This window comes from Schistosoma haematobium, chromosome ZW, assembly GCF_000699445.3.
Source record: "Schistosoma haematobium chromosome ZW, whole genome shotgun sequence".
NCBI classification, from domain to species: Eukaryota; Metazoa; Platyhelminthes; class Trematoda; order Strigeidida; family Schistosomatidae; genus Schistosoma; species Schistosoma haematobium.
Window position 1 is genome coordinate 88,387,514 of NC_067195.1, and position 12,540 is coordinate 88,400,053.

The window sequence follows — 12,540 nt, forward strand, 5'->3', positions numbered from 1 at the left end:
AGTATAGCAGCATCTCTCCCGTAGCTAGCCTTTTCTGTCCAGCTTGGGTCCAATGGGTTTCGCTGATTCCCAGTACTGCTAAGTTGTATCTCCTCATTTCCGTTGCTATTTGGCTGATCTTCCCGGTTTCCCACATTGTTCGAACGTTCCATGTACATATAAAGATTTTTGCTCTGGTTGTTAGAAGGGGCATCGGCCTCGTGGCTTCCGAAGGAACACGGCTTTCACCATGAAGCGTCATAATTCTTCTAAATGAAGACCTTCTAACTCTCAGGGCAGAGTTAAAATGGTTTGAATTATTTTTTCTGGTAAGCGTTTTTTTAGTCAGTTAGTTTTCTACGGGATAAGGACGCTAACCCCATGCCCAACCCTCCTCCTTTACCCGGGCTTGGGACCGGCAGTAACTCTAGAAGAGCTACAGGCGGAGTAAAAAACAGGTAAATATCGACGAATATTTCCTCGTTTAACCACAGTACCTAACACAGTCAGTCAGCTACAACGTAGGACCAGGCACATATATGCATCCGTCCAAGTTGCCATACCTCATTAGCACAACAAGATGAACACAGAATTCATAAAATAGTTACTTCAATGGTAGTAATCTATAAAAGAAAGATTACATATTAGAATATAGTACAGGAAGAAATAATTGGTTGGTAGAAAGAAATATATGAAGCGATTTTAATCTCATAGTTTAAGGGAAGACAAAGAATGTATACACCTACGCCATTGTGATTGATTCTGAGCCATGTCACCCAGAGTTTCCAACCATTGGTTACGATAGTCACGCTATGGTTTGCTTCATACTATAGAACGTATTTACAACATTATTTTTAAAGGTAGAGATATGTTAGTTGAAGATATTCGATAGTAGGTATTACCATGACGTGTTGCTTACATGTGATGAAATCACCGAATAATGTTGATGTAAAGATTATAATGCTAAGTGAGAGAGATGAATCAGTTAACCTACATGAACTGTGATTCGATCAAATCTTCGATCATTAGTTTGAACTACATAAATAAAAAACAGACATGTATAAAATGTTACGGATATATGTATCGCCTACCAATTGATAACATGCCAATTCATAACATGGAAGGTAATCAAATGCATATTATTCGAAGACTCCAACATGTAAGGGCTTAAGATCAATGATCAGTGACTTATAGATTAATATCATGTTACGTTGAAATCTCTTTTCAAATAACTGCTACCACGTAACTTAAGAAATACACTAGAATAAGTGGTAGACAAAAATATTTCAATGGGAAATGATATTTATTTATGTTGTTGAGAATTCATTAATTTTTGAAGTCAAGTTGTATGAAGTTTTAATATTTATGGTTTACTGTATTTAGGAATTTCGATTTAAGATACGGATTTTCTTCACTCTTCTAGGACTTATTAGTTAGATATATAGGTATTGTCACTTACTTACTTACGCCTGTTACTCCTAATGGAACATAGGCCGCAGACCAGCATTCTCCAATCCACTCTGTTCTGGATCTTCCCAACTGTGACTCAGTTGGGTACTTTCCTCAATCTGTGTCCTACGTCACTTCCATCGCTTCTTCCTCCATATGGAATCTGGTTTATTCTCTCCCACAGTATATTGTTGTTGATACTGTCTGGCCAATCGATTCGAAGTATTTTACGTAGACAACTGTTAACAAACACTGGTATCTTCTGGATGATGGCTTTCGTAGTTCTCCAGGTTCCCGCCCCATACAGTAGAACTGTCTTGACATTTGTATTGAAAATTCTGACCTTGGTGTTGGTTGACAGTTGTTTTGAGTTCCAGACGTTCTTCATTTGTAATTATGCTGCTCTTGCTTTACCGATCCGCGCCTTCACATCTGCATCAGATCCACTACGTTCGTCAATGATGCTGCTCAAATATGTAAAGTTTTTTACATCTTCAAAATCTCCGTCATTTGGTGACTGGACTGGTACATGCTGTGTTGTATCGGAGAATCTTGCTTTTCCCTTTGTGTATATTGAGATCTACTGCTGCTACGCTGGTCGTTTTCTCCTGCATTTGTTGTTGTGATTGCGATAGAAGATCCAGATCATCTGCGAAGTCTAGATCGTCCAACTGCATCCTAAATGTCCAATGTATCAAGTGCTTCCCTTCAGATATCGACGTCTTCATGATCCAGTCGATCACCAGGAGAAAGAGAAAGGGTGAGAGTAAGCAACCTTGCCTGACACCGGTCTTTACCTCGAACGAGTCTGTCAATTGTCCTCCATGCACAATTTTGCAGTTTAATCCATCATAACAATTCCATATGATATTGACTATCTTCTGAGGCACGCCGTAGTATTGAAGAAGCTTCCATAGTAATGTTCTGTCCACGCTGTCAAATGCCTTTTCGTAGTCAATGAAGTTGATGTAGAGTGATGAATCCCATTCAATTGATTGTTCCACAATGATTCGTAGAGTTGCGATCTGGTCTGAAAACGATCTATCCTTATGGAATCCTGCCTGTTGGTCTCGAAGTTGGGCGTCTACGCAGTCCTTCATTCTGTCTAACAATACCCTGTTGAAGACTTTTCCCAGTATGGAGAGAAGAGTGATGCCCCTGTAGTTATCACACTTGCTGAGAACGCCTTTCTTTGGTATTTTAACCAGAAGTTCTTCTCTCCAAATCTTTCCCAAATCTGATTGAGAATGTGGAGTATCCTTGCAGTTGCCGCTACGTCTGCTTTTAGTGCCTCTGCTGGAATGTTGTCTGGTCCTGCTGCTTTGCCACTCTGGATTTGTCTGATGGCCATGCTGATTTCTTCAATTGTTGGTGGGCCAACATCGATTGGGAGGTCCGTGGGTGCTGCTTCGATATTGGGTGGGTTCAGTGGGGCTGGTCGATTTAAGAGTTCCTTGAAGTGCACTACCTACCTGTTTCGTTGTTCTTCAGTGTTGGTGATTACCTCGCCTTCCTTGCTTTTCACTGGTCGTTCTGGTTTACGGTGATTTCCAGAGAGTTTCTTTGTCGTGTCATGTTTCCTTGCAGCCTTTTCTGCCGTCGTTGATAAATCTTCTACATATTTACGTTTGTCAGTTCTGATGCTCCTCTTCACTTGCTTGTTTACTTCTGTGTATTCAGCTTGTGTTGTTAATCATACAAAACAGTGATATTCAACAAACTATATCACATGGCGTGTGAATCAATGGCTTAGAGTGGTTAAAACATATGCCTTTCAACTAGTACTTGGCAGATTCACAATCAATTACATCCTGATTAATTGGCAGATTCACTGAGCTAAAGTACTCAGGACAATGATTTTACTATACTTCATGTGATTCAACTCACTCATGTTCATTATGCAACTATTCATGGACCCATTAACAAATACAAACTAACCTTTTAGCTAAGTCAACGTAAACACTAACAGACGGTTGAACTAGATCAGCTAATCGTTGTAAAGGGTTGTTTTCTTCATCTTCTTCTTCATGCTCAAGGTGTACAGCTGATCCTATTGTTGTTGTCGTTGTGTCATCTACATTAGTTAGTCTCTTATGAATAAATTCCACCAATGCTCTCCAGAAAAATGTTGCTTCCGGTGTAAGACAATCGGATTTAAGTATTCGACTGAAAAATAAACCAATAATAATCTGAAGAAATATCTCATTTTCAAGCGCAGTAATCAGTTCAATTTACATTTGTTCTATGAAAAATTTACTATTACTCGCTGATTGAGAACCTATCTTTCCCTATTACAAAATGAACATACCAACGAATACTTATTCGTGTGACAACTTGCATGCAAGCAGATTTTACTTTATTAATTATTGACTAATTGTTTACAACCTTCTACAACACATGGTTGTAGTTAGGCAATCTAAACATTTAATTTGTAACAATTAGATCGCCAATTCAAAATGACCTCAACCTCCAAAAATGGGAAGTAAGGTATAAGTGCTACTACTACAAGTCAATCACACGTTTCTGACTAGACCAATAAGAGTATTTGCCCCAAATGAATTGCATTTCAACTTTCTCTTTCTCTATATATATACATAGGACATGCATTGTGGAAATCATCAAAACTGCATCACGAGAAAAGCCCTGACTTATGATCCTGAAGGCGAAAGGAAATGAAGGAGACTTTAGAACATAGTGCACTGGGAGTTGGAAGCAGACATCAAAAGAATAAATAGGAATTGGAAACGATAGCCTGAGACAAAGTTGCTTGGAGAAAGCCGGTGGGAGGCCTACGCTTCTCAACGAGGAGTATATATATATATATATATATATATATATATATATATTTATTTATTTATTTATTTATTTATTTATTCGGTATGTTGAAGTACAGAATGATACACTAAGAAGTAAATATAAGAGGTTTAGAGAAGTCATTAATAACTTACTCAGAATTTAAATAATTTGGAGACCATTCTTGGACAACTTTCAACAGATCGTCTAGTGATAACATTTCAAATAGACTATCTAAAGCTTTTTGACTTGTACTAGGATCACCTTCTGGGTCTAAACGTCGTAACAGTAGTACTGGATCTCGATTAGTTCCATTAAACCATGCTAAAACTAGTTCTTTAGTTGCTTTACGAACCTCCTCTATAATTAAATACATTGAAAAACAGAAACATTATCATCACTGAACTTACCAAAAGTTTGTAATATTTTTTAAGCAAAATATTCGAATTCTAGGGAGTGTAAGGAAAACAAGGACATGACATGAAAAGTATATACAACGGTTTAAGTTGGTATAAAGCTTAACGGTATAAAAAAACGAGGGAAAAAGGAAAAACAAAACGCAAAACTAACGAAGGATAGAAATGAAGACAGAAAAACTACAGAAACAAGTATTAAGTTATTCATCGTGAAAATCAACAGCGTATATTCACCACCAATCAGTCCATCAGTCCTAGTCTGAGCCATGTTGGTAGATGTAGACTACTTGGTTGGGGTCCGCGTGACTATTGTAACCAATGGTTGGAAACTCTGGGTGACATGGCTCAGAATCAATCACAATGGCGTAGGTGTATACACTCCCTGTCTTCATATATCCGTAACATTTTATACATGTCTGTTTTTTATTTATGTAGTTCAAACTAATGATCGAAGATTTGATCGAATCACAGTTCATGTAGGTTAACTGATTCATCTCTCTCACTTAGCATTATAATCTTTACATCAACATTATTCGGTGATTTCATCACATGTAAGCAACACGTCATGGTAATACCTACTATCGAATATCTTCAACTAACATATCTCTACCTTTAAAAATAATGTTGTAAATACGTTCTATAGTATGAAGCAAACCATAGCGTGACTATCGTAACCAATGGTTGGAAACTCTGGGTGACATGGCTCAGAATCAATCACAATGGCGTAGGTGTATACATTCTTTGTCTTCCCTTAAACTATGAGATTAAAATCGCTTCATATATTTCTTTCTACCAACCAATTATTTCTTCCTGTACTATATTCTAATATGTAATCTTTCTTTTATAGATTACTACCATTGAAGTAACTATTTTATGAATTCTGTGTTCATCTTGTTGTGCTAATGAGGTATGGCAACTTGGACGGATGCATATATGTGCCTGGTCCTACGTTGTAGCTAATTGAGTTTATCATTCATGTGCATCAACTCAAGTTGCCATGCCACCAATTATTTCTACTAGAAAATACGCCCGATCAGTTTGCGTTTAAACTGTTTTCGCTTGCTATTGTTCCCTATAGCCAGTTGGGGTGAGTCTTCATGGTTCAGATGATGCTAAGATGATTTACTGACTTGTAGGGGCTACAGGCCGAAAAGATATTACCGTTCCTACTGATGTTTTGACAATAGACTGAATACTTAACCTGATTAATTCAGAAGAGTAGTCGTGCCCTAATAATTGGCCGATATTTTGACCTTTAGGCTGACGACACCCAGTTAGGCACAAACGAGGACAAGAAACAAATAGTGATCATAGTTTAAGTAGTTAGTTAAAAAAAGCCAATATCTTACTGATTCTCCTTCAGAGTGGTCAATAACAGTATGATCTACACGTATCTATCATCGTCAAGTTAAATTGGTAACCACCATGTCAGTCAGTATTTAAAGTTGATAGTCTCTAGAAAACGTGATTACTGGAGAGGACGTATAATAAAAGTGTGCAGTGATACTGATTTCACAGCGACATTATATATGTATCGAATAAACCCGTCAATAAAAAGCACTGAATGAAAAGCCAAAGTAATAACTTTAGCAAAAAAGAATAAACGTGATATATATATATCACACAAGGTAGTCCTATCCCAGCAATCCTAGGATTTTCTAAAGCTACCTACCCGATCTATCGGATAATCCATCTTGTAAGATACGGATACGTTTTGCGATCGATAGTGGTCGTAAAATACCTCGAGATGCTAACAGTTTGTAGGCAGCCCGACGTACATTGTCAGCAAGATCACGACATCGTTCAACTAGACTTGGTAATGTTCGAGTAGTCAGAACCATTGCTGCTAATGCCGCACGCCGAACCTCTGCAGTAGGATCGTGTCGTGTGAGCCAAATAAATGCCTCTACTACAGGACACTCTGCATCAGTAGGATCTTGCATACGAGAAAGTGCTTGGATTGCTTCAACTCGCACCGACACCTAGAAGGTATACATAAACATAGTAAACCATAAAAAATGCGATGTTGTTCTATCAGTGTAAATGCCGATATTTTTAAAATCATTCATTCAGAAATTACAACTATTATTATTGACTACTATGACGAATCTATTCAGCTAAAGAGTACAATTCATTCTGCAATCACGAGATTTCGTTATATTAAGCACCATACATTATGAAATAAGTTGTGAAGTACTCCTATTCAAAAACTTGACAATAATAAATGCAGCATGAAAACTTGAAAAGCAAGCGAACTACACAGCTTGATAGTACGAATTTCTTTAAAAAAATATTATGATTTTTCAGTATAAAAGCTACTAGTCATGACTTGAGGTAATATGTTTTCGGATCAATGAAACTTGACAAGATTAAAATTATGAACATGTATGGACGTCTTAAGTTTATATGATTTGCAATCGATCGGCGTAGGTGAGAATGATGATCAATAAAACTAAGTTTTTATAAATCTAAACTTAGAAGCCAATAATTACTCTCGATTAATGTTTAATGAAACGTTATTTATCGTTGAGGGGTTCGACTATACGAATAGTAACGTGAGAGCCGGAGATGTGACAGATATAACCAATCTTTATATAATGATATCTAGAGAAATACATACCTTTGGAAGTATATACCTAAATTGTAAAACTCTTGCTCTACTATGTACTTGCAAAACACAGCCTTTACTATGCACTGCATAAACAGACGTACTATTTGCAACAAATGAAATCTGAACTATTAGTTCCATTGTTTTAAGATCCTACCCATTAAGATTACATTGTTAACTCATTTTTATGCAGAGTATTTTCTGGTATTTGATTGTATCAAGCTCTTACATAGAGGTAAACAAAATCTAAAAATAGCACGAAATAAGGAAAAGTATTTGTTTTTCCCTTTATTCAAATCATGAGAATATGTTTTATGGTGTTACATTATAGTGATCTGGTTTTGAATTTTAGGGTGTTTTGTAGGAGAAATGATTATGAAAAACTCAACTGGCCGAGTCACAACAAAGACATCGACGACAACAAGTTGCATGCGTCCTATCGGAAATAATTATTTGAAAATAGATATCACGTTAGAGCCCCCAACAAGAACTGTTAGTCTGATTTCGTTGTTATGGTGTGGCCAAATCATACTGTTAAATTCCACTGTAAACTACTAGATATATTGCATTATTCTAAAAACATACTTCTTAGTCAAAACTAATTTTTAATTGACTACATTTTCGATGGTGACTAATAATGGAATTTCGGAAACCAGTTTCGCTCTATATAGGACATGTAGGCCTGCCAACATATCAGGTCAATTCAATCTTGGATAGAAACAATGGAACTATACGAAACTTAATAACCATCAATGATTTTTAGTTGATAAATGTATGCGACTGAATTGGTGAAATCAAGATGATATTGAATGAAACGTTTGTATAATTAACGAATTTGTCTCCACATTTTTCACAGGAGACTATCTTTTACTCTCTAACACACACAAGAAACCAACTAACCTTTGTATCATAGACACGACGAAGTAATATACTTTGCAACGTTCTGTACAATTCTTCAGGCATTATTCCATTGTCTCCAATCCCATCCAATAGTTTGTGAATAATCTGCATACATCGAAATCTTACTGCAGGATTCGGACATTCGTTGTACTGATTTGAAGAGTAGATCAACAGACAAGCATAATAGAAAACTATAAAACTGAGCTGTGTGAAAGATAATTAAATCATACTCATTAACTTAGTACGACTATAACACAAATATCCAGAGTACGAGGAATTAGAAAAACATGAGTAGTAATGTGATGGTTGTCAATTACTTACGATTGTTACGTCACTTAACTTTCAGGATTTTAAAATGTATGGGAAAATCTGCTAAACGGTCAAAAAACAACACTCCGCTGGACGAAACGTTGTCGACTAAGCTAATTTCAAATCCTTTGTTTTGTGTTCCTTAACCGCGTATCTAGACTACGAATAACAATGGATGAAATGAACATTAAAATGATTACGCAAACCCCGTTGATCATTTCAACAGCTAATTCGCGAACAATCACATATTTGTCTCGAGTTATGAGTTGTTTATGCCTACCTGTTTATCATAAAACATTAATAAAAGCATGAAACCACACATTTTTGAACCTCACATTAACTAGTGTGAATACTAAGGTAAGAAGAACATATTATACGTTTTGTATTATGATTTATACATGGAATGGTTTGGTAGAAATGCTTACAGATGAGATCTAATCAGTAAACAGATTGATTTCACGAAATATTAGTTATAATTAATAGGGTACAAACAAGGTAAGTGATAGGTTCACTTGTGGTGCATATCGATACAAACCGAACCAGACCAAATTTTAAATTTTAATAGATTGCTAGTTCAGTTTCATCAACTTTTCAATCTATTTTGAATGACCGATTTTGATTCAATCATCACTTGCAAACATAGACTTGCTATAAAACAGGTGATTTCATTATAGTATATGTCAAAATATTCTAACTGATAAGGCTCAGGAAACAACTAAGAGTATAAAACATACCGTTTTTAAATGCATTTCCTATTACTCTAAGGAAAACTACGAATTAGTTAGATAATTTACTTTTAGTGTAAAACACAACAATAGGCAGGAAGAATGTATTTGATTGAGAGAAGTTACAAAGTATTTACATAACATATATACATAGCCTTCAATTGTCCATTTGCATCTTTCGATGTGTTCTGTATTCTGAACTGCCTTCTCAACTGACCTCCAAGTGTAGTGAAACTCTTCACTGTTCAACAATTGTTGAAACTTCGACACCATTTACATTTTTGTGATAAGCGTCCACTACACTAATTACAAGTCAAGACTAATGTCTATTTGTGATAACTGTTCAAGACTAATTTAACTTCCCAGTCTTTAAATTTCGTTAACCAACAACACGTCTATAAACTCAGTTTAATTGATTCTATGAATATTAATACATCACAAAGCGAGAACTCATTATGGGAATAACAATTAAGCATTAAATAATTTCATATACCCTGCGTCCTAGTCAGAACACAAAAATTAGTGATCATCAAAAAAAGTGTACGATTTTATGGGCAAAAAATAAAAAACTATACCTACCTTAATACAAAATAAGAAAAGTTTTAACAATAAACGGTTATTCAGTGTATCTTGACTACTATCATCTGATTTTCCACAAAACAGAGCAAACTTTGTGATGAAATCAATTGTCCTTTCGCGATAGGATGACCGTTCACTGGATACTAAACTGTAACGGCAGAGCTCAAAGAAATCATCAGCGAAGTGTGTAAACCGTGTCTGTTAAACCAAATACAATGAAAACTCGAGTAATAGAATGAAAATATACAATTAACAAAACAAAATCTAAAGCTCACTGGTCAGTCCTGAGTGGCATAGGTTCTGGTACAAATATCTGTCAGTCCAAGTTGTCATGCCACATTAGCAGAGTGGTAATAACAAAGGAGTTCAATTAGTACTAGCATCAATGGTGGTAAGAAATGAAGGATAAACACAGTATGTAGAGCAAGAATGAAGTTGAGAAGTAGAAAATTACTTACTTACGCCTGTTAGTCCTCGTGAAGGAGCATAGGCCGAGGAGTAGAAAATATGAACATCGAAATTCAAGATTTAGATGAAGATAAAAATACACGTGGACCACTATGATGTACCTTGAGCCACGTCACCCAGTTGGAATCTTCTAGCTCAAGGAAACCCTAGACCTATTAACTAAACGATTTACCTGAAATCTTGGCTCACTGACAGAGGTACAAAAATGTAAGGTCACAATGATTATCTCCACATTAAACAGAAGTTATGATTAAACCAATGAGTGTAGATTAATAAAACAAACAGTATTATTTCTTTATTTGAACACAAATATTGGTACAAAGGAGCATCATAATAAGTATATGTGGTACACAACAAGGAAATGGGACTAAGAAGAAATAGGGAAAGGTAAGAGAAAATAACAAAGGAAAACAAACGAATAGAAATTAGTGTAGCAGTTGTATTCATAGTAGAAAATATTGGTCACAGTACATACGATCCGAGAATACAGCTTAGTGTAATAAAAATTTATCAAAAAAACTTAGGGTCCTAGGGAAGACAGAGCGAATGAGCAGTTACCATTGTGAACAATTTTGAGCCTTATCAACTAGTCTCTAAACATTGGTTGCGATAATCACGCGAACTCTAAGGATACTAACTCACTTGGACACGTTCAGAGTATGGGGATAAAATTGGTGAAGGGTCTTTCCAGACTCACAAAGAGCGCTTAAAACGCTTACACCTGTCACCCTTATTGCATCGTAAGACGCGAGGTGAACATATTTCGGTATTCCGTATCTTTAATTATGATTGGATGTTAATGTCTTAACTTTCCACTTTCTCTAGCACTAATCATCTCCAAGGCCATAGTAAGAAGGTTCAAAAACCACTATCTAATAAACTTAGTGGATTTCCTTTTTCTCATCGAGTGGTCAGTGTCTAGAACACCTTACCACAACGAGTAGTATTGGCCTGTTCAGCAAACACTTTCGGCTAGAACCTGGGCCTTCACTGGAAAACACACTCTAAGGATTAACACAGTTTCAATAGACAAAAAGGACATTCACTAAGTTTGATACTACCATGTTCAACACAGTATACACATCCTTAGTGAGAACTAAGTTAGAGAACTGTGTTCAGGCTGCAAGCCCCTGTTTAAAAGGTGACTCGGACATCCCGTAAAAGTACAGAGAGCAGCTACGCGTGCGATTCCGGAACTCCAGGGTTTACCATACAAAGAGAAGCTTGAAAAACTGAACCTCTTTACTCTGTCCTATCGCAGACTAAGAGGATATCTTATTTTGATGTACAGAATACTGTGAAATGATTTTGGACCTAACTTATTCTCTCTCTTTCTTCCCACTAGATCGGGACACCTCAGAGGACATAGCAGGCGAGTAGAAAAGCCAAGAACGAACAAAATACCCGTGGCATACAGGTTTTCACACCGAGTCATCAATACTTGGAACCTGTTGCCCGAAGCAGTGGTGTCCGCACCTTCAATTGACTCTTTCAAGAGAAGACTGGACACTCACAGAAGCATACTAGAAAATGAATAACATAGGCCGTAGGCCTTCTGTCATTACTACACAAATCTGGATCTGAATCTGTACGCAGACTTTAAACCTCACTACGGTAGCTCTGGAGACTAATCCATCTGAAAAATCATTATATGATGGTTACTTGAATACAGTAACCACCCTAAACCCATAATTTTGAGTCGAATTCAAGGCTTATATAAAGAACAAATTATAAAAATTTCATTTGTCGCCACTTACATTGTCGTAAATATTTTTCAGTTTTACACATAAGCGATCGTGTGACAAATTATTAAGTTGGCATTCTTCAAAAACTTCGAGGATTTCCGACTCACTATCTTTAGGAATATTCGACATCCCACCACCTCAGCTGTCACTTTCCGAATTTGTAAGGTACTCCCAAAACCTCAAGTTATGGTTTTTGGTGCGAACAAACAAATATCTTCCTTACTGCTCTTTGAGTAAGTTCTCTGCGAGTACTGCTAGTGCGTGCCACTTAAAGTTATTTGAGATGTTAATCAATAGTGACCAATAATATGGGTCAAAAATGGGCCATAGTTTTCGACATGAATACATTTCCATAATTCCAAGTCAAGAATCGCAAGTAAAGTTATATACAAGAGCTTATGAGAACTATGAGGACAGTTTTCAAGTTTCAGACCCGTATCAACATCAATTTTAGGCAACCAACAAGTCTAATTAGGAAGTGATTTCATTTTGAAACCACATATATTCACCATCCTCAGGTGGCATCTCAAAATATGGATAGCATAATATAAAGTGACATACTTTTAGAT

General features: G+C 36.3%; 1 protein-coding gene across 1 annotated transcript in view; it reads right to left on the minus strand.

The window, feature by feature from the left end:
• The window catches only part of MS3_00004689 (uncharacterized protein), a 36,881-nt gene extending 24,741 nt beyond the window's left edge, over positions 1 to 12,140 (minus strand). The window contains exons 1-6 of the mRNA XM_051212653.1: positions 11,984 to 12,140; positions 9,759 to 9,956; positions 8,146 to 8,295; positions 6,310 to 6,619; positions 4,377 to 4,581; positions 3,367 to 3,594 (exon numbers count right to left, since the gene is read on the minus strand). Coding sequence (XP_051072840.1) covers positions 3,367 to 3,594; positions 4,377 to 4,581; positions 6,310 to 6,619; positions 8,146 to 8,295; positions 9,759 to 9,956; positions 11,984 to 12,100 — 1,208 coding nt within the window. The 5' untranslated portion in view covers positions 12,101 to 12,140. The remainder of the gene's footprint in view (positions 1 to 3,366; positions 3,595 to 4,376; positions 4,582 to 6,309; positions 6,620 to 8,145; positions 8,296 to 9,758; positions 9,957 to 11,983) is intronic.
• Between the last annotated feature and the right edge of the window lie 400 nt (positions 12,141 to 12,540).